The 26052-nt window shown below is 40.0% G+C and overlaps 1 protein-coding gene across 3 annotated transcripts in view; it reads left to right on the top strand.

Moving 5' to 3' along the window:
• The window catches only part of LOC143974865 (NACHT, LRR and PYD domains-containing protein 3-like), a 151703-nt gene extending 133223 nt beyond the window's left edge, over positions 1-18480 (top strand). For 2 of the 3 annotated variants that reach the window (XM_077476632.1, XM_077476630.1), the window contains exons 6-7: positions 9883-9966; positions 15871-18480. In XM_077476632.1, coding sequence (XP_077332758.1) covers positions 9883-9966; positions 15871-16228 — 442 coding nt within the window. In that variant the 3' untranslated portion in view covers positions 16229-18480. The remainder of the gene's footprint in view (positions 1-9882; positions 9967-15870) is intronic. The other variant, XM_077476631.1, reaches the window with a different exon arrangement.
• The last annotated feature ends 7572 nt before the right edge of the window (positions 18481-26052 follow it).

Below are 26052 nucleotides of genomic sequence, written 5' to 3'. Positions count from 1 at the left end.
TTACAGAACAGCAGACTGTAACGCACTCAGGCCTATGTACCGTAGCACCCTATACCAAGTTACCAGTCCTTATAAGAACTTTTGTGGACCAAGCAGGTTGTGTGTTAGTGATTAGCAGACTGTACGTCAGTCCCTATACCAATGAAGGACTGCTGCAGTATAGGGCAGCGGTCAGCAGTAGTGCACGGCAACCCTATGTATTGTGGACCGATAGCGGTCCTTACAGAACAGCAGACTGTACTGCACTCAGGCCTATGTACCGTAGCACCCTATACCAAGTTACCAGTCCTTATAAAAACTTTTGTGGACCAAGCAGGTTGTGTGTTAGTGTTTAGCAGACTGTGCGTCAGTCCCTATACCGCTGAAGGACTGCTGCAGTATAGGGCAGCGGTCAGCAGTAGTGCACGGCAACCCTATGTATTGTGGACCGATAGCGGTCCTTACAGAACAGCAGACTGTAACGCACTCAGGCCTATGTACCGTAGCACCCTATACCAAGTTACCAGTCCTTATAAGAACTTTTGTGGACCAAGCAGGTTGTGTGTTAGTGATTAGCAGACTGTACGTCAGTCCCTATACCAATGAAGGACTGCTGCAGTATAGGGCAGCGGTCAGCAGTAGTGCACGGCAACCCTATGTATTGTGGACCGATAGCGGTCCTTACAGAACAGCAGACTGTAACGCACTCAGGCCTATGTACCGTAGCACCCTATACCAAGTTACCAGTCCTTATAAGAACTTTTGTGGACCAAGCAGGTTGTGTGTTAGTGATTAGCAGACTGTACGTCAGTCCCTATACCAATGAAGGACTGCTGCAGTATAGGGCAGCGGTCAGCAGTAGTGCACGGCAACCCTATGTATTGTGGACCGATAGCGGTCCTTACAGAACAGCAGACTGTAACGCACTCAGGCCTATGTACCGTAGCACCCTATACCAAGTTACCAGTCCTTATAAGAACTTTTGTGGACCAAGCAGGTTGTGTGTTAGTGATTAGCAGACTGTACGTCAGTCCCTATACCAATGAAGGACTGCTGCAGTATAGGGCAGCGGTCAGCAGTAGTGCACGGCAACCCTATGTATTGTGGACCGATAGCGGTCCTTACAGAACAGCAGACTGTACTGCACTCAGGCCTATGTACCGTAGCACCCTATACCAAGTTACCAGTCCTTATAAAAACTTTTGTGGACCAAGCAGGTTGTGTGTTAGTGTTTAGCAGACTGTGCGTCAGTCCCTATACCGCTGAAGGACTGCTGCAGTATAGGGCAGCGGTCAGCAGTAGTGCACGGCAACCCTATGTATTGTGGACCGATAGCGGTCCTTACAGAACAGCAGACTGTAACGCACTCAGGCCTATGTACCGTAGCACCCTATACCAAGTTACCAGTCCTTATAAGAACTTTTGTGGACCAAGCAGGTTGTGTGTTAGTGATTAGCAGACTGTACGTCAGTCCCTATACCAATGAAGGACTGCTGCAGTATAGGGCAGCGGTCAGCAGTAGTGCACGGCAACCCTATGTATTGTGGACCGATAGCGGTCCTTACAGAACAGCAGACTGTACTGCACTCAGGCCTATGTACCGTAGCACCCTATACCAAGTTACCAGTCCTTATAAGAACTTTTGTGGACCAAGCAGGTTGTGTGTTAGTGATTAGCAGACTGTACGTCAGTCCCTATACCAATGAAGGACTGCTGCAGTATAGGGCAGCGGTCAGCAGTAGTGCACGGCAACCCTATGTATTGTGGACCGATAGCGGTCCTTACAGAACAGCAGACTGTACTGCACTCAGGCCTATGTACCGTAGCACCCTATACCAAGTTACCAGTCCTTATAAGAACTTTTGTGGACCAAGCAGGTTGTGTATTAGTGTTTAGCAGACTGTGCGTCAGTCCCTATACCGCTGAAGGACTGCTGCAGTATAGGGCAGCGGTCAGCAGTAGTGCACGGCAACCCTATGTATTGTGGACCGATAGCGGTCCTTACAGAACAGCAGACTGTACCGCACCCAAGCCTATGTACCGTAGCACCCTAGACAGACCAAGTTACCAGTCCTGATAAAGAGCTTTGTGGAACAAGTGAGTTGTGAATGATTAGCAGACTGCAGCAGAAGGGCAGCAGTCAAGTATAATATTCTTTCTATATTTGGAAGAAAGAATATTATACGTGTACAAGCCTATTACCGTACCACTGATACCAGTCCTGAAAAGAACCTTTGTGGAACTAATAGTAACAGCAAGTCTTTAAAATTATCCTCACTGCCTGACACACTGCTTCCTGCCTGTCCCTATACAAATTGGCAAAAAAGAGTAGGCTGGAACGATTAGCTGGAACAGCTCTTTTGTGGACCTGATAGTAACAGCTAATGATGATGATGATGATGATGATGAAGAAAGACTAATCTGGCTGAGCTGTCCCTAAAATAGCAGCATACAGCGCTCTGTCCCTTTATCTAAACTGACAAAAGAAACTCAGGCTGCTGACCTAACACCTATACCAGTCCTGAAAAGAACTTTTGTGTACCAAATAGCTAGCGTTTTCTCTGTCCCTACTCCACACAGGATCCTTTCCCTACAGTGACAGAAGAAAGAATGTAAAATGGCCACCGGATCGGGTGTATTTATAGGTTAGGGGGAATGTCCAAGTGTCCATGAGCTGTCATGTCTCAATTGGTTGTCCTGTAACACATGATAAACGTGTCACGAAAGGTTAAAGTTCTTGTATACATTAAACACGTAAGTCCGCCGGGGCGAACGACGGAAAAAGGCGTTCGAACCCGCGGACGGCGAAAGTCGGAAATTCGCCGCGAAACGACCGCCGGGCGAACCGTTCGGCCATCACTAATCACTACCACGCCAGTTATATGAAGACACTGTACTGCATGGGGGACAGTATGTAAACAAAATAAAAATTGTGAAAAAATTCTCACATGCCACTTGCTAAATAGTTGGACTGTCTACTTTCCAAAACGGGGTCATTTGGGCTTATTTGTACTGATAATATTATTAAGACATGTACATTGGTTGAATATGCCCAGAGAGCTGCCATCCCTACCTGCTTATTAACTCTAGACGCTGAAAAAGCATTTGATAGGGTGGGATGGCAGTTCTTAGAGGAAGTATTGAAACAAACAGCAATGGGACCTAAGATGCTAGGAAGAATTATGACATTATATAAAAACTCAAGGGCTAAAGTGAGAACAAATGGGATATTATCTGAATATATAAAGATCTCAAATGGAACCCGACAAGGGTGTCCTTTATCACCACTCTTATATATTACGATAATGGAACATCTTATGGAAGCCATAAGGATAAATAAAGATATTAAAGGGATAAAGATAAAAGATAAAGAATATAAGATGGCCGCGTATGCGAATGCTCGTGGCCAATGGTCGCGATGACTGCCTACCACAAGCGATCGTGTGCAAGAGAGACAGAGACTTCCCTGTTCTGTGCTGACATGAGTTACAGATCATGTGTTCTTATTAGCTAGGAACCACGATCCGTCACTTCCTCTAGTCAGTCCCTTCCCCCTGTTGTGCTTTTTAAGGACATTTTCCAGCACAATATTTATTAAGTAATTTTTAACGAAGATATTTTTAAGATACAGAATCAATCAATCTATACATGTGAAACGTATTCACGGAGACGAGTGATCATACGAAATAGTTACATTTATTGGTTGACAGAAAACAAATATTTACATGAAATATTAAAATGCAGATTGCATTACTTGATCATTTTGACAATTAATGGAAACACCCTCAAACTGGGCGTAGTAATACCTTGGACACAATTATCACCATTATCACTTCTCGGTAATTAAACAGAATGTCTGTATTTCACACGTCCAACCGTTACTATACTGCAGGTAAGTAAGTGGTTAACAATGTGAAACAAATTAGACATTTGTTTGTCAATAAAATTGGCATCTATGCAAAAAGAAATTTATTATGAAAAATAAAATTTAGAGAAAAATCTAAAAGGCGGTTATTGATTCGGGAGAAATATTTTCAATAAAAGAATATTAAAAAAATCAATATTTAAGAAAACATAGACGAGATGATAAACATATGCTTGTCAATATGGTATATTTACCCATTCCGATTGGCTACTAGTGTGGATTGTTGGTTACCAGGAATTTTAAGATGGCTGCCGTGGCTTTCAACCTAGATTCTCTTACAGAGGAATTACTTTGTGTGACCTCCGAGTTCCAAGGAGCAGGGATCTTCGTGAATGTAAAAATATGTATTCATGCATGGTGCATGAGTGTCAGTTGTCTGGGAGTCTTCCAGTGTCCCTTCTCGGGGGGGGGGGGGGGTCCCTAAGCTTCCCCCTGAGCTCTTTCCCCAGCTCTCCTAGCTCTTCTCCCTCTTTGACCATCTTTTTAGTTTCTTACATATCTTCTTAAACAAAAAGGTCATAAAATTATACTAAGTTCTGCCCAGAGGGTATGTGTCCCTTTCCTATTGGCAGGCGGACTTAATGATCACCTTTCCCAGTAGTCTTGTGATTTTAAGGTAATAGCACCTTCAACCACCAGGTGTCTCACATGTGTTTGGTGTTTTGTCTCTTTAAGTTAATATTTTTATTTCTATAATATGCGTTCGTTGTTTATATATGTTCTAACGAATATATCTCGAGTGTTCAGGAATGATAGTATATATAAAATAGGCTTAACATAATTTTGAATAATCACTTGCATAAAATGGTGATATATATGCATATCAATGTATATCTATTAATCTTTAGTCCATTTATAAAGGGCACAGGTTAGAGATATATCAAACAATATCTCATACAATTATTACCTATATGGATACATGTATAATTCGGGTATCCAATCAATGTTTGTTTATCTAAACATAGGTTAACCATTTGCTTACTGGGCACTTAAACCCCCCTCATGCCCAGAACAATTTTCAGCTTTCAGCGCTGATGCACTTTGAATGACAATTGCGCGGGCATGCAACACTGTACCCAAATGAATCATTTTTTTTCCCACAAATAGAGCTTTCTTTTGGTGGTATTTAATTACAGCTGGGAGTTTTATTTTTTGCTAAACAAACAAAAAAAGATGCAAAAAAAAAAAAAAATCATGTTTAATAGTTTGTTATAAAATTTGTTATAAATAAATTTGTTATAAAATTTTGCAAACAGGTCATTTTTCTCCTTCATTGAAGTGCGCTGATGAGGCGGCACTGATAGGCTGCACTGGTGGGCACTGATAGGCTGCATTGGTGGGCACTGATAGGCTGAACTGGTGGGCACTGATAGGCTGCACTGGTGGGCACTGATAGGCATAGTTAAGGCGGCATTAATAGGCACAGATAAGGTGGCACCGATGGGCACAGATAAGGCGGCACTGATGGGCAAAGATGGGCACAGATAAGATGGCACGGATGGGTGGCACGGATGGGTGGCACTAAGGTGCACTTATAGGTACCACTGATAGATGGGACTGATGGGCACTGATAGGTGGCTCTGATAGGTGGCACTGCTGGGCACTGATGGGCGGCACTGATGGGCACTGATGGGCACTGGTAGATGACACTGATGGGCACGGATATGTGGCACTGGGGTGCAGCACCTTTGTTGAGGCAGATTGTGGGCACTGCTGGGTGGCACTGTGGGCACTGCTGGGTGGCACTATGGGCACTGCTGGGTGGCACTGACGGGGGGCACTTATTTTTTATTGAGGTGCACTGGCAGGGGGCAGGTGGGCACTGGCAGGGCTGGCCGTGATCGGGACTGATGTCCCGATCACGGCCGCCGGTGATCGGCTCTTTTTTTTCTCCTCGCGCTAACAGGAATAATAGCCGATTACCGGCTCCGTTGTATCACATGATCAGCTGTCATTGGCTGACAGCTGATCACGTGATAAGGGGTCGGGATCGACCCCTTGCTCGGATCGGTGATCAGGCGAGTCTCATAGACTCGCCGATCACAGAGTGCGCCGCGCGCGCCCCCTGAGGCCGCTCGTGCACGGGACGACGTCAATAGACGTCGTCCCGGCAAAGGAGGTCCGCGCTGTAGCCGTCATTCGGCTATAGCGCGGGTCTCAAGTAGTTAAATTCTTATACAGTTATAATCACGATTATATGTTTTTCATAATACTAATTCGTTGCTAAAACACTTCTACTTATGATCACACTTTCATATATAATCTCTCCATAACAAAGTTCCCCAGATCACTAGATACCAAACCACAATATCTCCTTGTTGACCCACAAATATCACATACAGTTTGAATCACTTGAAGTATTTTTGAAATATGTCTGCCTGTATATTCCTCTCACACCATGTTTTGAGACATTTGTACTATAGTAAGATATCATATCCCTGCTTCTAATATACGTATATTCATGATGTAAAAATATACACAATATTTAATGTTTCCTTGCAGCGTCTCAAATGAACTTTGAACATTCAGGACACAATCCCATTGTTTACTTTTCTAATAGAGGTATCTTATTTGCCCTGTTGGGGTAGACCTCCACTTCGTATCTTAGTCATTGTCTCATTGACATCTGAGTCCATATTGAGGTTGACTTTAGGATATCTGTTCACTCTCTGATACAATGGGTTTATTTATTTAAACCTTCCTTGAATTAAAAGTTATTATGGCTTCAGTCTGAGTCAGCTTGAGACTTTTGTTTGTCGCATCCCAGCTTTTCAATGGGTCATATAAATTGGTCACCTAATTCTGATGGGAGGGGAAAGTGGTCCTTTGGTGTTGCTGCTTTAGATTTTACCAGACTAAAACAAAAATAACAAAATATGATATTTTGAGGTATATGTTATGACAAAATCCCCCTTTTGTTCAGGTTGTCTCAATACAGGCTTGTAGAACTTTAAAAGATAGCTAATCCCTTTAACATTTGGAAAAACTTGTGAGATCTTGTACTTTGCTTTAAAGTTCTCCAAGAGGTCATAGTTCAATAATATCAACATTATAGTTCATCCACCTTTTTTTAGGCCTACTGAAATCTCTCATCTCCGCCAGTGTATATTAAATGTATTTCTTCATGAATTCACAACACCCCTTCAGTTAGAATCACCTCCCAGGGAACACAGTTAACCTCTTGATCGCCCCTAGTGTTAACCCATTCACTGCCAGTGACATTTTTACAGTAACCAATGCAATTTTATAGCATTGATCGCTGTATTAATGCCAATGGTTCCAAAAATGGGTCAAAATTGTCCAATGTGTCTGCCATAATGTCGCAGTCCCGATAAAAATCGCAGATCGCCGCCATTACTAGTAAAAAAAAGGTCAGGATGGGGGTAAATTCTTCCAGGGCTGAAGTGGCTAAAGTCAAATTCCCATGATTTTTGACAATACTTTACCCAACTGCTGAACTCCCCTTCTTGTATAACAAGAGTTCCCTTATTGAGGTGGTCTTATTGGACAGTGGAATGGTAGTCAGGCCACAGCAAGAAGTAAAATAAAATCTGAGAAGGTCACAGAAGTGGCCTTTCTGGCTAATAAATAGCAGGCATCTTCTGGTGTGTGATCATAGACATGACTCTTACTTCCAAATGTTTAAATGTAGTACAGGCCAACTTAAAAAAACTGCCTAATGGAAAAGCAGAATATTATATTAAGTAAGGAACTGCTGAAAACTGTATATACCTGATGGCAGGACTGGATTTACAATTAGTATGCTTGTACTTTTAGGCACCAGAGGCAAAGAGGCAGCTTTTTATGTATAATTATTGGTCACACATTTCCATCATTAATAGAAATGGTGATCTCATTTAAGGTTATTTACACATTATCATATTATTCTATGCTGAGTTAGGACCAGGAAAACAAGGAAATCTCAACATAAAAGCTTGATCCTACTAATATAGACTTGTTAAATATGGCCCCAAAAGTTCTGTGCCTACAGGCACCTATGATACAATTCTGACTCTTTACTACACAGAGGTGAAGGATAGCACGTCTTAAATAGAGCAGATTACAGGAAAATAATTGTGTTATGGCAGTTGGCTGTTGGGATGCATAAATAGTAAAGCCCCATACATACAATCAGAAATCCCGCCAGTAAAAGTCCGATGAGAGCTTTTGGTCGGATATTCCGATCCTGTGTATGCTCCATCGGACTTTTGCTGGCGGAATTTCTGCCAGCAAAAGATTGAGAGCATGTTCTCAATTTTTCAGATGGAAAAAGTTACGATTGACTGTAGCAATTCCGACGCGCAAAATTCCTACGCATCCTCGAAAACAATTTGATGCATGCTCGGAAGCATTGAACTTATTTTCTCGGCTCATCATAGTGTTGTACGTCACTGCCTTCTTGACGGTCGAAAGTTCAGAGAACTTTTGTGTGACTGTGTGTATGCAAGCCAAGCTTGAGTGGAATTCCTTTGGAAAAACCATCCAAGATTTTTCCAATGAAAACTCTGATCGTGTGTATGCAGCATTAGACTCCCTCCATACTAGAGAGAGAACGTTCAAAATTCAAAACTTAAAGCTTGTTGCTTAAAAAAGTACCTGGCCTTCTTTTGGTCTTCAAGTGTTTTTGTCCCCAATAGATTTCAATAGGAGTGCATGAAAACTGAGCGAATATGGGTGAAAAAAGACACAATAACACCCTTATCATGTGTTTTTATGCCCTAGTGCAGTGATGGCGAACCTTGGCACCCCAGATGTTTTGGAACTACATTTCCCATGATGCTCATGCACTCTGCAGTGTACACCTGGAGTGCCATGGTTCGCCATCACTGCCCTAGTGACTAGCTTTTCATTGATTAAAAATAATTGAAAAAAATGCCCAAACCTTAGATGCCAGTGAAAACACCTGCACGAATGCTCAAGAAAAAGTCTGCAAAATACCCAAAGATGCCCAGTTTAAGTGTGAATGCAGTGTAATGCCGCGTACACACGATCAGACAATGCGACAACAGAATCCATGGGATTTTTTCCAACGGATGTTGGCTCAAACTGGTCTTGCATACACAGGGTCACACAATGTTGTCAGAAAGGGTCACACAATGTTGTGCAACGAGCTGAGAAAATTGAAGTTCAATAGCCAGTGCGGCTCTTCTTCTTGATTCCGAGCATGTGTAGAACTTTGTGCGTCGGAATTGTGTACACACGATCGAAATTTCAACAGATTTTGTTATCGGAAAATATGAGATCCAGATCTCAAATTTTGTGTGTCGGAAATTCCGATGGAAAATGTCCGATGGAGCCTACACACGGTCAGAATTTTCTGAGAAACTGCTCCTATCTGACATTTTCTGTGAAAAATCCGACCGTGTGCATGTGGCATAAGTTGTTTAAAAATGTTTTATTTTGAAAATGTACTGGCCTACAACATATATACAGTATATATACAAAAAAAAAAACAGTGAGCCATCTGATCAAGTTTGACAAATATGTAACTGCATGGACTGGAAACTCTATTTTGCTAAGCTTTATTAAGTGCAAGCATGGTTCTTTTTCAGAAATTGGTCTCTGCATTTGAATTTAATATCCACATACTCAATGACAAAAACGGATCTGTAAATACAAAGCCATCTAAAAATGGCACAATATTTCAGTGACAGTGTACAGTCCCACTGTGACCACCTACATGCGCAGCTAAATTAGCCTACAGTCTGATAACTAACCCCTTTTTTGTGATTATTTGTACCATGATCTTTTCAACAAAAGAACCTATTTTTATTAAAATGAAATCATTCTACATAGAGTGAAGCATCTAAAATGTGAATTTGTATGGATTAGATGCCTGAGATTTGTTGACCAAACAGGATCAGCAACAGCCCTGGTAGGAGAGCTATTAAAGTATACTCAAGGCTTTGTGAAGAAATAACCTTTCATAATATTGGCATGAAGAGCACCAATAAACTCTCAAAAACATTTATTCACAGGCTTGAAGGTAATAATATCAGTTACAAGGCCATTGAACAAATTTCTGACATATCTTCTGTCAACCCTAACTTACAACATATTGTGTAAGTATCCATGTTTTTTAACTGTTGGAAAACCATTTTGCTTTTCTTAGAAATAAGTAACGTGTTAACGTGTTAAAGTGTCCATACATACCTGTATATATGGAGAGTGCCTGACTTTCCTTTCCATTTGCTTTTGCTGCAATGCTGTTAGGTGGGAAAATCAGTTTGTATCTGTTTGAATGAATACTCCATCTAGCTATGTATCCACATTTTTATTGGCCCAACCTACCTTCCCTGATGATCCAGAAGTAGAGTATTTGTAAAGAATGACTGAGGCTGGGTTCACATATGTGCAAATTGGATGCAGTTTTCACCACATCCAATTCGCATGACATGCAAGTGTGAACGGCTCTCAATGGAGCCGGTTCACACATGTCTGGCACAACTGTGGTCCAGATTCTAAAAGGGTCCTGTTCATGTTTGGATCCAGTTCAGGTGTGAATTCAGGCTTAAATTCGGGCCTGATTTGCACCTGAACCGTTGAACAGGAATGCACCAGACCCTGGGCTGCAAATGGCAGCCGGACATATGTAAACCTGGCCTAAATCATTAAGAATTTAAGATACACTAGGCTTGAATGGCCAAGCTTTTAACAGTTTTGGAAAGCCAAAGTTAAAATGTGTCAATAGCCAAAACTCTTTTTTAGTTTTGGATAGAGTGTGGAAGGATTAGAACTCCTGTCACGTTTTACTGCCAGCGAAGGTTTCATTGGAGAGATTCCTTCACTTCCCGTGAGGGAAAATCTTTTCAATAGCAACACAGACAGAAGAAAGACATTTTTTAAGACCTTGTGCACACTGGATGTTAAAGTAACGTTATAAAAAATGTCAGGAGCTTTGCAGTGAGTTTTTCAACTTTTTCAACTTTTTCAACATTTTTACAATAGCATTTTTTAGTGTTTATTAGTGTTTTTTGGTGTTTTTCCGCATTCTTTAGCATTTTTTTTTTTTTAAGAAAATGTTTTTTTTTTTAATGGATCAAAAACGTTAAAAAACTGGTGAGCGACATTTTTGAGCATTTATTGACGCTTATCAGCATTAAAACGTTTTACAGCTGAAAAACATCTCTCAGAACCCACTAGTTTTTTTGTTTTTTTTACTACTCGAAAATGGCACTGCCCAAAACTGCTGATAACAGCCTATGTGTGCATGGGCACAAAAATGTCTACAGCTAAAGACAGCTACTGTAAAAACTTCAAAAAATAAAACAACGTCATAAAAACGCCAGTAGCTTTGCAGTGAGTTTTTCAACTTTTTTGTAATAGTGTTTTTTAGCGTTTTTTAGCATTTGTGCGTTGCACGACTTATATGGACATGGGGCAGGGTCACCAGGTGATGTTACCCAGTGACTGCACCCTTTATGATGTCACCGTCTTGGGGTATGATGGGACTGTGACGTTATAAGGAGTGGGGTCACCGGATGACATCACCTCGTGACCCCACCCCATGCCTATATAAGTTGTTGCGCATCGCGCACGCAGTATTACAGCGGGAGAGAGCGTCGAGTCAACATCAGAAGAAGAGAAAAGGGAAGAAGACAACAGAAAAGACCAGGCAACAGCTAGCTGAGCATAGCGGAGGAGCCCGGCAGAAGACACTGGACAGTGGAGAAGAGGCCGAAGAGCATGGAGAAGAGGCCGGAGATAGCAGAGAAGTCGACCCCCAGAGCTACCTAATAAATTATTTTAAAAACCTGTGTAGTGTGTTTTTTTTAATTGACACTTTTTCCCCCAGGTAAATGGGTAGGGGTACGATGTACCCCATATTCATTCACATAGGGTGGGGGCCTGAATTTTGGGGCCCCCTTATTAAAGGGGGATCCCAGATTCCAATAAGCCCCCCGCCCACAGGCCCCAACAACCAACGGCCAGGGTTGTCGGGAAGAGACCCTTCTCCTCATCAACATGGGGACAAGGTGCTTTAAGGTGGGGTGCAGGGCTTCCCCTGCCCCAAAGCACCAACCCCCATGTTGAGGGCATGTGGCTTGGTATGGTACCAAGTGGCTTGGTATGGTACCAAATCCTCTAGATCCGACTTCTAGTGCAACCTCTATTCAAATCAATGGGCTTCCATAGGGAACCATTGATTTTGAATAGAGACAGAAACGTCGGACAAGGCTTAACACAGCATTAAGCCTTGTTAAATCAACACCTTTTCCTGGCATCTGACATTTTTACAGCTCTAGCGCTGGAGCCTCAGAACACACTGGTCCTAGTTTTTTTTGCATTTTAAAAACAGCTATGTCATTTACAGCTCAAAAACGCCATAGTGGGCATGAGGCCATAGGCTAACATGGAGAGGCGTTTTTAAGTTGCACACTAAAACCTAACAGGGCTTCTAACCTTTTGTCATTTGATCTAAAAAAATCTAAAAAAAATGTTTTGGGTATACAGTGCCTTGAAAAAGTATTGATACCCCTTGACATTTTCCACATTTTGTCATGTTACAAACAAAAATGTAAATACATGGAAGGAAAATGATAAATGGCTTTCAAATTTTTTTACAAATACATTTCTCAAAGTGTGGCGTGCATTTGTATTCAGGCCCCTTTACTCAGATACCCCTAACTAAAATGGTCTAAGAGCAAAATGCTATGTGTGGCGGAAAAATAACACTGCACATCACCCTGAACACACCTTTCCCACTGTGAAACATGGTGGTGGCAGCATCATGTTGTGGGGATTCTTTTCTTCAGCAGGGACAGGGAAGCTGGTCCAAGTTGATGGGAAGATAGTGGAGCCAAACACAGGGCAATCTTAGAAGAAAACCTCTTATGCCGTGTACAGCAAAGGTCAGACGGAATGAATCCATCGGACAATTCGACCGTGTGTGGGCTTCATCGGACCTTTGCTGTCTAAAAATCAGCCGGACTTTAGATTTAGAACATGTTTCAAATCTTTCCAACGGACTCGAGTCCAGTCGAAAAATCAGTTCGTCTGTATGCTAGTCCGACGGAGGAAAACCGATGCTAGGGCAGCTATTGGCTACTGGCTATGAACTTCCTTATTCTAGTCCGGTCGTACATCATCACATTCGAATCCGGTGGACTTTGGTGTGATTGTGCGTGGCCAAATATGTTCGTTTGGAAAGTTTGTCGGAACTCCGCAGAAAGTCAGTCGGGAAGACCGTCGGACCTAGTCTACCAGAAAGTCCGGTCGTGTGTACATGGTATTAGAGTCTGCAAAAGACTTGAGACTGGGGTTAACCTTCCAGCAGAGCAGGACAATGACCCTAAATATACAGCCAGAGCTACAATGGAATGGTTTAGATCAAAGCATATTCATGTGTTAGAATGGCCCAGTCAAAGTCCAGACCTAAATCCAATTGAGAATCTGTCAAGACTTGAAAATTGCTATTCACGGAACACTCCATCCAGTCTGACAGAGCTTGAGCTATTTTGCAAAGAAGAATGGGTAAAACATTCACTGTCTAGATATGCAAAGCTGGTAGAGACATACCCAAAAAGACTTCCAGCTGGAAATGCCACAAAAGGTGGTTCTACATTGTATTGACTAAGGGGGGGGGCTGAATACAAATACACGCCACACTTTTAAGATATTTATTTGTAAAAAATGTTGAAAACCATTTATCATTTTCCTTCCACTTCACAATTATGTGCCACTTTGTGTTGGTCTATCACATAATATCCCAATAAAATACATTTATGTTTTTGGTTGTAACATGACAAAATGAGGAGAATTTCAAGGGGTATGAATACTTTTTCAAGGCACTGTAGGTACACTTATCTTTTTAAGATGTCTTTAAGCCAGTTATAAGAGAGGTAAGGTCCTCTATCTCTGATTGGTCCTCAATAATGGAGAAAGTAACTCCAAGATAATGTTGTCAGCAATGTGCTCTGCATTATTGTACTGTATGTGCAGGATGTCATAGTGATGCCTCCCAGGAGGGATGTATGATGCCTTGCACTCACAGGTATTAGGCTAAATTAGACTGGGTGCCATGTAAAAGAACTGGCGCTGGATTGCAGAGCATGGGGCAGTGCCATACAGAAGGTAATGCAGTGAGAGCTGATATATATATATATATATATATATATATATATATATAGATATATAGATAGATAGATAGATAGATAGATAGATATGTTTAAAACATTTTTAAAACTATTTGAAAATATGAAACTGGATTTAAGCTTTTAAGCCTGACTTGTATTAAAGATGCATTATGCATTAAGATAAAGAAAAATGTCTGTGTGTAGCAGCCTCCCCAGTACCCCCTAATTACTTACCTTTGCCCCTTATCACTCTTGCAATGTCCATGAATGTCTAATCCATCTGGGACACTCCTCCTGATTGGCTGAGACACAGCAGCGTTGCCATTGGCTCACGAGACTGTCAATTAAAGTCAGTCAGCCCCCATAGAAAGCTGCTGGCCGAGGGGGCAGGAGGGAGGGGCCAGGAGCAGCAAAGAGGGACCCAAGAAGAGAAGAGAAGCAAAACCAACTGCACAGAGGAGGTATGTATAACATGTTTGTTTTTTTGTTTTGTTTTTAAACAAAACTTTACAATCACTTTAAGATTTGGTTTAGGGAATTATGCATTTGACATACATAAAGCAAAAAGCCTTTCTGTGTATAGCACAGATGGATTATGGACTTTCCATTGTTATATCAAGACTAAATTAGATTGGACTAACACATTTGTGTTTTAAAAAAAGAAGAAGCAGTTCATAGTGATTGATACAGCACTTGTTACTGACAATTGGGCTCTTTAACTTCTTTAACCCCTTCCTGACCTGCTCATGCCGATGTACGTCGGCAGAATGGCAAGGGCAGGCATATTGGCGTACGGGTACATCCAGTTTTAAATGCCACCCTGCCATCGCCGGCAGCACGCTCGTGTGTCGGTCGGGACCCCCGTGAGTCCGGTCACGGGTCCTGCGAACTCGAGCATACCCGTGATCGTCTCACGGGGCAGCTGAACGAGGAGATGCCGTTGTAAACAGCATCTCCCCGTTCTGCCTAGCAACAAGTGACGCTGATCTCTGCTCCATGTGATTGGAGCAGAGATCAGTGTTCACTAAAACAAAGCCCAGCCCCCCACAGTTAGTAACACACCCCTAGGAACACTTAACCCCTACACTGCCACCCACTGGTTAACCCCTTCACTGCCAGTGTAATTTACCCAGGAATCACTGCATTTGTATAGCAGTGATTGCTATATAAATGACAATGGTCCCACAAATGTGTCAAAAATGTCCGATGTGTCCGCCATAATGATGCAGTCACAATAAAAATTGCTGATCGCCGCCATTACTAGTAAAAAAAAATTATTAATAAAAATGGCATAAAACTATCCCCTATTTTGTAAACTCTATAACGTTTGCACAAACCAATCAATAATCGCTTATTGCGATTTTTTTACCAAAAATATGTAGAATATGTATCGGCCTAAACTGAGGGAAAAAAATGTTTTTTTATATATTTTTGGGGGATATTTATTATAACAAAAACTAAAAAATAATGTTTTTTTTTCAAAATTGTCGCTCTATTTTTGTTTATAGCGCAAAAAAAAAAAAAATGCAGGGGTGATCAAATACCACCAAAAGAAAGCTCTATTTGTGGGAAAAAAGGACGTAAATTTTGTTTGGGAGCCACGTCGCACAGCCGCGCAATTGTCAGTTAAAGCGACGCAGTGCCGAATTGCAAAAAGTGGTCTGGTCTTAAGCCAGCAAAATGGTCCGGTCTGGAAGTGGTTAATGAAGGGAGAAATTTTAGCTCTAACTTTATTTTTTCCCTCTTAATGTGATTTGAATTTGAATTTAAATTTGATTTATATAATAAACACCCAATAAATAACCAATGAAGTAAGTATTACTCTTTCAGTAAATCATCTTCAAATATTTTAAATCTTTTACCCCAATCTTGATTTTTTTTTTCATTTAGGCTTCTAGGAAATAATCTCCAAGCAGATGACATTACAGCTTTGAAGAAAAAATCTCTAAAAAGCGTCATTGCTGCCCACATAGATGAGAATTTTGGCCAGGTGTTTTGGGAAGGATGGTGGGACTGGATATTTCAACGTTGCAAAATGTGCAATGATGAGAAAATTGTCTCTTTCCTGACTAAAGTTTACAGAGGACTTAGCCTTTGCAATGGAAAAGAAACAGAGTGGATGAGACAATGGTATACTCAACTGGATTCCTTTTTGCAGGAGAGGATACATCGTTGTGCAATAAAGAATATTAGCAAGAGAATGGAGGCCCTCAGATTGATGTTTCAGGAACAGTTAAGAAAAATGTGAAACATGAACCTTTCCTGGAGATTAAATCTAAACACTGCTGAGATATTTCAATTTTAATACGGCCATCAGAACAGAGTACATTGTTCATATTATATTTGAAATGTAATATGAGATGACAGTTCGGTGCCCTGTATTTCAAGAACATGCCATAAATTTATACCGTTAGATGACTGCTGCCGAATTTTGGTGTTCGTAATTTTAATATCTAAAAAGTATCAGAATGTAAAAAATATGGCACATAATGTTCAGATTAAATACTGATTCTTACACCTACCAGATATGGTTAGTGAGCTTTGTTATGTACTTTTACAAACAAGATACTGATACAATATTTTGCTAGCCCTTGTCAACTACACGTGTTTTTGATCTTGCATATTTGCAAATTTTTGTGGAGTTTAATAATGACTCATAGGTGATAAAAATCTACTCTGTGTCCTTTAAAAATTGTGTTCCATTTGCTTTAGGATTCTGCTGCCAGATCCACACTGAGTAGTGTGATAATGGGAAATACAAAATGCTGTGTGGACAGCTTTTTTTGTTTGTTTTATATTGGAACCATTTTAGGTTTTGGCACTCACAAACCCAATGGGATGAATTCATAAAAAAGGACTCACTGAGACAAATTTTGTCTCAACTGGCCAATCACCTTTTAGATTTTGCATTTTCTAAGCTGTGTGTAAAAAATGCAAAATGGAAGCTGATTCGTTGATATTGACAATAGCACCAGCTGAGAGATACTTTTTTTTAATCCTCCAAAATATGGTTTTCAAAATCCTCCTAAAACCTAATTCTAATACTGTTAGTACCACTCAAAGAAAGAGCTCACTCCTGTGAGATACCTCAGATATGTGGTGTGATCACCGTATTAATATTACATATGCAAGCGGGACCTAAGTGTGAATTAGCATTTTGTACCTCAGCATGGGGGTGGGTGACTTTGAATTGATTAGATGCTTTCACAAGCCAGTAACGCCTTGTTTACATCAGACCGAACTTGGAAGTGACAAAATCCTTGCCCCTTCCGGTTTCTGATGTCACACAGTAGCATGAACAACATCAGTTCCTCTCACTTTGTCTGGGGAAGCCAATGGCACAGTCACATCTTTGCTAGGCTCCCAGATGAGACAGGAAAGCCTGGTTTCGGGTGGGGAGGGGGGCACCTTCTGCAGCCTGTAAAAGTGATCCAGTGGCTGCATAACAACTCAGATCACTTTTACCTAAGAGTGAAAAAAACTAAAAAGAGCAATACCAAGATCATGACTGTAGCTGCAGTCATGATCCTGGTACAACCACTTCAACCCGAAGGCCGTTTATAAATGGTTTTGGGGATAGGAAGTGGTTAAATCCAGAGCACCAATTTCATGTATATTTTATACACTGAAATGAAAAATACATATTATGTAGCAAATAAGCAGTAATCCTCTGATGCAGCTATCAAATGTTGCTCCAGTGTCTTTTCACACCCATATGATGCTGATTGTCACATGTTACAAAAAAAGGAGGAGCTGCTGCCAATCACAATGTTTTACATGTCTCTGCAGCTTTGGTAATCTGTGTCATGTGGGACGGCTAGCAGGGAGAAAGCTTTATCAATTATGCCATCTTGATCCACCCTGCTAGATGACACAATGATCATGTTGGGCAGCAGGGGGAAGGAGAGCATGCAGATTTGAGTGCTCTAGCTGCCACCTACAGCTGATGAAAAGTCACATGGGGCAATTTGCAGCAAGAAAAATTGAAGTGAATCGATTTCTCTGTATACAATAGTGGAGCATGTGCTGTGAGTGATGCAATGCTAAGTTGGGCAATCGACTTCTTTTAGGTTCCCATCCAACAATTAGAAAGTGAAGAGAAATGACAGGAGCAATCAGGTATTTACAAATGTAGAAAACATGAAAGAAGGTTCTGCTAAAAAAATACACTGCCTATTTTTACAGATATAATTTAAAAATTTTCTGAATATAACGGCACTTTAAGCAGTGGTATAGCCACGGTATGGCCCCTTACTAAGGACAACACTGCTCTAATATTCATTAGGTTTAGCCAATCCCTCACTGGCTCTGTGTGTGATTAGGTAACACATTGTATAAGTAACCGATTGCCTGACAGAAGGTACATTGCCGTATGTTAGACAGAAATGTAGACTGTACTGCTTTTAGGATTCTTTTTATCTGCTTTGTCACTAAGCTCTACACACTGTAAAATGAGCCAGGCAAATGAACAGATGGCACAATAAAATATTTATGATTCTATGATTTGTACTTCAGAGATTTCTGCAGAATGTACAGTGCAACGTTGTAAGAGTGTAATAATGCTATTGTATATGCTATACAGTTTAAGGCTATATTCTGTGTCCTTAATGAGTCTCATTTGTCATATCTCTATAGTTTATTAGAAACATACAAAACGTGTAATTTAAATGACCTTTAGGGTAAACTGAAGGGTAAAAAATGATTTCATTTCTGTGGAACACAAAGTATATACACTGGAAACATAAGTTCAGAACTCCTGGGGAAATTAGGAAAAAAAAATGTAAAGCTATGTCAGGCATCCATAAGCCAGAAAACTTTTTTGTTTTGAATAGGGGGCAATATTAAAACCCCTGTAAAATTTTCATTATTACCATCCAATGAGAGCAAATGTCCAAGCATTCAAGGTATTTTAATGATATGAGTGTTTTGAGGGTCAAACACACTCCCCCTTCTTTAGGGCTTAAGGATTTTCACTGTGCCTAAATTGTCTCAGGTGAGCAGATACCAAGCATACCAAACAGATCTGCAATGTGATTTTCTGCCTGAAAAGTATCTGGTGGGCAGGTTTTTCCAGTGATAGAGTATACAGCATGAATCAATTTTACCATGAAAATCCTTTGCCCCTTGGACTTTTGTTTGGCGCTGTCATTGGATTGCATGCATGTGGATTCTCAAATCTTGGACCCTTCCCTTTTCCTAAAGGGAATCCCCAATTTGTGCGGTGCTGCTGAATTGGAGTTAGTGTGCCCAGTGACAACTTACCGATAAATGACCCTTAGAAAATCAGAATTCAGGGCCCAGTTTGGTCTCGTGTTTGATCTTTTCAATGTTATCTGTGTCCTAATTTGGGAAATGTCTCCTTATTTCCTGTGTATGTAACAGATGGCAAGCAAAGCATGAAGTAAAAAAAAAAATCCCCTTACATAGGCATCAACTTAAACACATTTCCTGGTACAGTACAAAAGAAAAGGTATGAATGAAATTCCTGATTTTACTGATTTAGGTTTAGGCTGAATCTTGCTTCTTTGAAGGTTAAGCAAATGGTTGAACTTAATTAACATTCAGTTGGGTCGAGACTCCAAGCAAAGTGGTGGGGATTGTATTAAAAAGAAAAAGAATAAAATCAGTCTGGGCCCATCACCAATATTGACATCAAACCCCTCAGCTCTTTTATGGATTTTAAGGGGGATCCCATGCAAAAAAATAAATAAATCACATAAGTGAAAAAAGAAATCATAAATCACATAAGTTCATTTAATCAACCCACACATGTGACCAGGATGACACTCATAATGTTCTGTGTATATCCCCTTGTGTGTTCCTGCACCAAAGAGTATATCTGCAGCTTACCAAAAGAATAGACCCCCACACTGTATGAGGTCTCATGAACTCAGTAGAAGCCTAGCCACCTTTATAATGATTATGAAAGCAGCCATGAACCCCCAGAGTAACCAGTAGGATCCAGGTATTACCAGCTTCTACACAGACCACCATCACATATAAAATAGATACAGAAGCTCCATCATGTAAAGCCACCAGCACATTTTATTTCATAAAATACTCACATTTAAACAGTAAAATTGAGACACATCAGAAAAACCCCATAGCAGGTGTAATGACATCAGCATGAGGCTCCACCCTGATGTGTTTTATCATAGAAAATGTTCTCAAGAGTCGGTTGATAGTGCTGACTGCTGTATTAGCTTATATACAACCCATGGATGACACCAATAATAATAATGAAACCATAAACTATTGCTATATTTGTATTTCAAAATGCTCACATAAATCAATAATCAGTAAACAGAACATGTTCACTAAAAAAAATTATAAATGTTAAATAATACTCAATCCAATTTATCTTTAATTATTAATAAAAGGTAACTCACAAGTATCTTTAGTGGACAGAAAAACAAATCATGTCTCAACATCCAAAAATATTATCACAGGAGTAGCATTGCAATAAACATTAAAATCTGTTAGACTTCATTGAATATATAAAAAAATTGTGTATTAAACCGAAATTCACATTTTAGCTATAATTAATAAAACAATTAAAGTCCCTCTCGACATTTAATCTGAAAAGAACATAAGACTTAAGTTCAAACATCCATTAGGTTTTCAGGCGAGAGATTTCTCTTATCATATTACATCCACAACAATGTGATACCAACCTATTTATACTGATCATTTTTAAACTTGAGGGATCCTTAGCATGGTGAATAGCATAATGCCTTGAAAGGCTATGTCCTCAAAAGCCTACTTAATACTGACCACATGCTCGTTAACCCCTACCTGCAGTGCTCACGTGGTTCTACTGACAAGGAACTGCAGGAAATAAACCCCATGAGTGGTTGAGGAAGTAATACATTGTGAAATATTAGATACTCTTTTTGTTGTTTCAGAAGAAAGGGTCTTAGTCCTAACAATGTTGCGTGCCCCGCACTTACACACAACATTTTCTGCAAGGAAAAAAACTATTTAAGCCTCTGAACTTACTAACCCATTGAGGTTGCTCAACTGCATTTGGGGCAATTCTATTTTTGAGGCTAGGAACCTTCCTAAAGATAATAGATTGACTCTAGGTAATTTGGAAGCCAGAACATGTCACTTTGTAAAATATTGGCATATAAAAAAAGAGGATTTTTGCTCTCAGCTCAAAAAAAGGAAAGAGCTAATATGAACTGGACTCTCAAATACAAAAAAAGTGCACTGTCCTTTTAAATTTATAAATAAACAAATACGTATAATGAAACAAATGAATGCTAAAAATAACTTATTAATGAAATCATAAAATAATTGCAAAATAAGCAATATGTAAATAAAGTTCAAAATGTGCAAATAAATGCAATAGTGCAAAATAAGCGATAAGTGAATAAAGTCCAAAATATGCAAATACTGTAAATACAATACAGTAACTGTAGTCTTTAAATAATAAAAGAACCACCATAAAAAGATGCTTGTTACAATGCAGAGTCCTTGTGCAGTTGATGGTGATTAAAGGGCTCAGTGCTATGAAGATTCCTTTTAACGGTGCTTGTGTACTCAAAAGTGCTCCTTCAAAAGAAAAAGGATGGCCGCCTACCAAACAGTATTGATCCCAGATTACAGGGATCAAGATTGCATAAACTCTATCTCCATGCAAGTAGCTCCCGTAGACAACCTAACCACGATAATATGTTTTCTCAGTAGACTGAAATGGACTATGAAAACTGGCCCTTATGGTATCAGTAAATCAATCTCTGCAAAAGCCTTCATGCTGCCTCAGTCCAGCCGTCCATTGAGGAGAAGCGTTATTTTTATTCCACGCTGTATGTGGATATCAGAACTGTCTCATACTCTAACCTGTTCAATATCCTTAAGTACCATGTTTTGGAAGACTGCCAAAGAAGAGGATAGACTCCCCAGGGGTTGAAGAGAGAAGCATTGTATAAATTCACATGTATCATCATTTGCTTTTCTTTAACCACACTCCATTTCCATTGACATGATTACCCAAATAATGTTTTTTAATTTGCAACTTTTGAACAGATTTCTTTACATCCATAAATGTTCCGAACTTACTAAGTTTCCATGAGGGAGCGTATTTAAGACCTTTATTCAAAAAGACATTTCAGACAGATGCCACCTAAAGTGGTTGTAAAGTTAGAATAATCAATAACTGCCATCCCCTATGTTTTATCAAGATATAAAGTACTGTGTGTCTGTTTTTTTTTTAATTCTAATCCTAAATACAGTGGTGTGAAAAAGTGTTTGCCCCCTTCCTCATTTCCTGTTCCTTTGCATGTTTGTCACACTTAAGTGTTTCGGAACATCAAACCAATTTAAACAATAGTCAAGGACAACACAAGTAAACACAAAATGCAATTTGTAAATGAAGGTGTTTATTATTAAAGGTGAAAAAAAATCCAAACCATCATGGCCCTGTGTGAAAAAGTGATTGCCCCCTAAACCTAATAACTGGTTGGGCCACCCTTAGCAGCAACAACTGCAACCAAGCGTTTGCGATAACGTGCAATGAGGCTTTTACAGCGTCCTGGAGGAATTTTGGCCCACTCATCTTTGCAGAATTGTCCTAATTCAGTTACATTAGAGGGTTTTCGAGCATGAACGGCCTTTTTAAGGTCATACCACAACATCTCAATAGGATTCAGGTCAGGACTTTGGCTAGGCCACTCCAAAGTCTTCATTTTGTTTTTCTTCAGCCATTCGGTGGTGGACTTGCTGGTGTGTTTAGGATCATTGTCCTGCTGCAGAACCCAAGTTCGTTTCAGCTTGAGTACACGAACAGATGGTCGGACATTCTCCTTCAGGATCTCTTGGTAGACAGCAGAATTCATAGTTCCTTTTATCACGGCAAGTCTTCCAGGTCCTGAAGCAGCAAAACAGCCCCAGACCATCACACTACCACCACCATATTTTACTGTTGGTATAATGTTCTTTTTATGAAATGCAGTGTTCCTTCTACGCCAGATATACTTGGACACACACCTTCCAAAGAGTTCCACTTTTGTCTCATCGGTCCACAGAATGTTGTCCCAAAAGTCTTGGGGATCATCAAGATGTGTTGTGGAGAAATTGAGACGAGCTTTGATGTTCTTTTTGCTCAGCAGTGGTTTTCTCCTTGGAACTCTGCCATGCAGGCCATTTTTGCCCAGTCTTTTCCTGATGGTGGAGGCATGAACGCTGACCTTAACTGAGGCAAGTGAGGCCTGCAGTTCCTTGGACGTTGTTGTGGGGTCTTTTGTGACCTCTTGGATGAGTCGTCGCTGCGCTCTTGGGGTAATTTTGGGCGGCCGGCCACTCCTGGGAAGGTTCACCACTGTTCCATGTCTTCGCCATTTGTGGATAATGGCTCTCACTGTGGTTCGCTGGATTCCCAAAGCTTTGGAAATGGCTTTATAACCCTTTCCAGACTGATAGATCTCAATTACTTTCTTTCTCAATTGTTCCTGAATTTCTTTGGGTCTCGGCATGATGTGTAGCTTTTAAGGATCTTCTGGTGGACCTTACTGTGTCAAGCAGCTCCTATTTAAGTGATGCCTTGATTGTGAACAGGTGTGGCAATAATCAGGCCTGGGTGTGGCTAGAGAAATTGAACTCAGGTGTGGACAACCACAGTTATAGTATGTTTTAACAAGGGGGGCAATCACTTTTTCACACAGGGCCATGATGGTTTGGATTTTTTTTTCACCTTTAATAATAAACACCTTCATTTACAAATTGCATTTTGTGTTTACTTGTGTTGTCCTTGACTATTGTTTAAATTGGTTTGATGTTCCGAAACACTTAAGTGTGACAAACATGCAAAGGAACAGAAAATGAGGAAGGGGGCAAACACTTTTTCACACCACTGTACCTTCTCTCACAGCAGCTCTGTGCTGTCATTTGTCCTCCTCCACTCTCAGGATAAGAGTTGGGTGTGTCTTTTTAGGGGAATCCACATGCCATTTTTTTTTGCCCATCTGTGTCCCATTTACCTTCACCTAATATCCTCTTCTCTACTTTGTCCAAAACAAAAAAAAAAAACAAAAAAAAAAGTTATGCCTAAGGTTACACGTCAAAGCTTGGTTAAAATCGCTGCTACTCACCAAACTGAAATATTAAGAAATAATTTTTGCTTGGGTAGATGCTCCCCAGTGCAATGACCAACTCCCATACCATTTGTTGGACACTCCCTTGCCTATTGGCCTAAAAAAATGACCATTAGTATTTTTTTTAACATTCAGCTCCCATTGACTTCAATGAAGCCGAACCCAAGTATGTTTGGCTCATTTATACTTTTTACGTAGAAGATGTATTAATTTTGTTTCTGGGTTAGTGCAATTTATTTAATTTAGGGGCACATTTATAAAACAATGAATGTGACTTTCACCAAACATTCAGTGGTAATGAATCGATCACTGTCATTTAAAACATATGCACTGGGAAGATTCACCTTCAGTAAATATTTGGTGAATGAGCAGTTTCACTGCTTTATAAATACACCTCTAGTGTTATTTGCATTAGTGTTTTTTTTCTTTTTTGTATTATTTGATCATTGCGAGTGTACTGTTGCTTTATTTTTTCCTTTTACCTTTGTCACTATCCATTTCTTTCTTTCTGTAAAAACTCCAAAAAACGATTAATCCTAATACTACAAGAATATGTCTAGGATTCTAGTTTTTGTTGGGCGGATGTTTTTTTCATCATATGCAACTGAGAACTTATTAATATTTATCTATAGACTGTTATATATGTTGGCCACTGGTGGCAGTAGTGGCACGTTAATATATTTATGACACTGGAGACTTGTTTTGACATGATCCCCATGGTGTTTTTTAATTTTTAGATATATTTTTCTGTTCTGTTTTACCTAGTATTAAATTGGGTGGGGTTAAGATATAAGGTTAATTCCTAGTCATTTAGGCCTTACTTGGTCTTTCACTTAAGCCGTAGTTTTCCCTTTTCCAATATGGAGATTTTAGGTTTACCCACCTGAGGTTCAAACTGAGGCATGGTTCTAATTGTATTTATTATTTAAACGGTGAGTCAGCCCCAGGACGACGTCATATTGTGATGAAACGTATCGGGAGGAGGGATGTGCTGATGTCCCCGCGTTGCCGCAAACGGAATGGGCGTTTGCTATAGCTGGCTGGCTTGTTTTCTTCATGCTGTTTTTTTAAGCTCCTTGAGTAAGTGCATTATTTTGTTACAATAAATTGTTCCATTGGTTTTATGCTATGGTGAGTCTGTTTTCTCTTTGGGTCACTCTGATTACCATCCTTCACTGAGATTGATCCACTTGGGATTCGCCTTCAAATTCAACACCGTCTTTCCAGCTCCATCATAGGTGGTCCCCTGGTTGAGAGTTGCTGTTCAATTCTACTAGAAAATAAAGGCCCAGGCTGGGTTATTAGCTGCAAGAGATACACAGCTTACTGTCTGGTAAACTTGAATTTTAGATGGTGTAGGGATTGTTGTGTTGTGAGTCACTGTCACATTGAGAAGATTGTATAAAGCGATATATTTACTTTGAAGAGCGATTTACACAACTGTGTTATTGACACTTTGCAATGACTCTGAAAAGTTATTCACACACTTTGAAGAGCGATTCACACAAATATTTTCATTTGTATTTAATTGTGATGTTTTCATTGGAAAAGACTCAGAGGAGTGGTTCAAACACTTAGTATAGTGATTCACATATTTGTTTTTTTCTTTATCATTTTTATTCATTTTCATTCATTCACATTATCCTTGAATAGTGGTTTACTTAACTGCACATATTTATTCACCATGCATTCATTGTCCAATTGAGGATACTGAAAAGTGATCCACACACTTAGAAGAGTGATTCACAGATTTTCATTTTTGCAAATTTGGTGTTTTACTATTAGAGCAGCTTATATACACTCCTATAGGTCTAGGATAGTTGGAACGGACCTCTGTAATACTCAGAACCAGTATAAAGCTAATTATAAACCTAAAAGCCACTTTAATTTTGGCTTTCCTATTCACTTTAATGCATTTCACCAAAATAAAGTAAATTTACTCATCCTTAATTTAAAAAAATAAAAGGGTCACTGCTAA

The sequence above is a fragment of the Lithobates pipiens genome, unplaced genomic scaffold (genome assembly GCF_037356315.1).
Source record: "Lithobates pipiens isolate NorthernLeopardFrog02 unplaced genomic scaffold, aLitPip1_a1.2 Scaffold_13, whole genome shotgun sequence".
In the NCBI taxonomy this organism is placed as follows: domain Eukaryota; kingdom Metazoa; phylum Chordata; class Amphibia; order Anura; family Ranidae; genus Lithobates; species Lithobates pipiens.
This window is presented reverse-complemented; position numbering and strand designations above follow the sequence as displayed.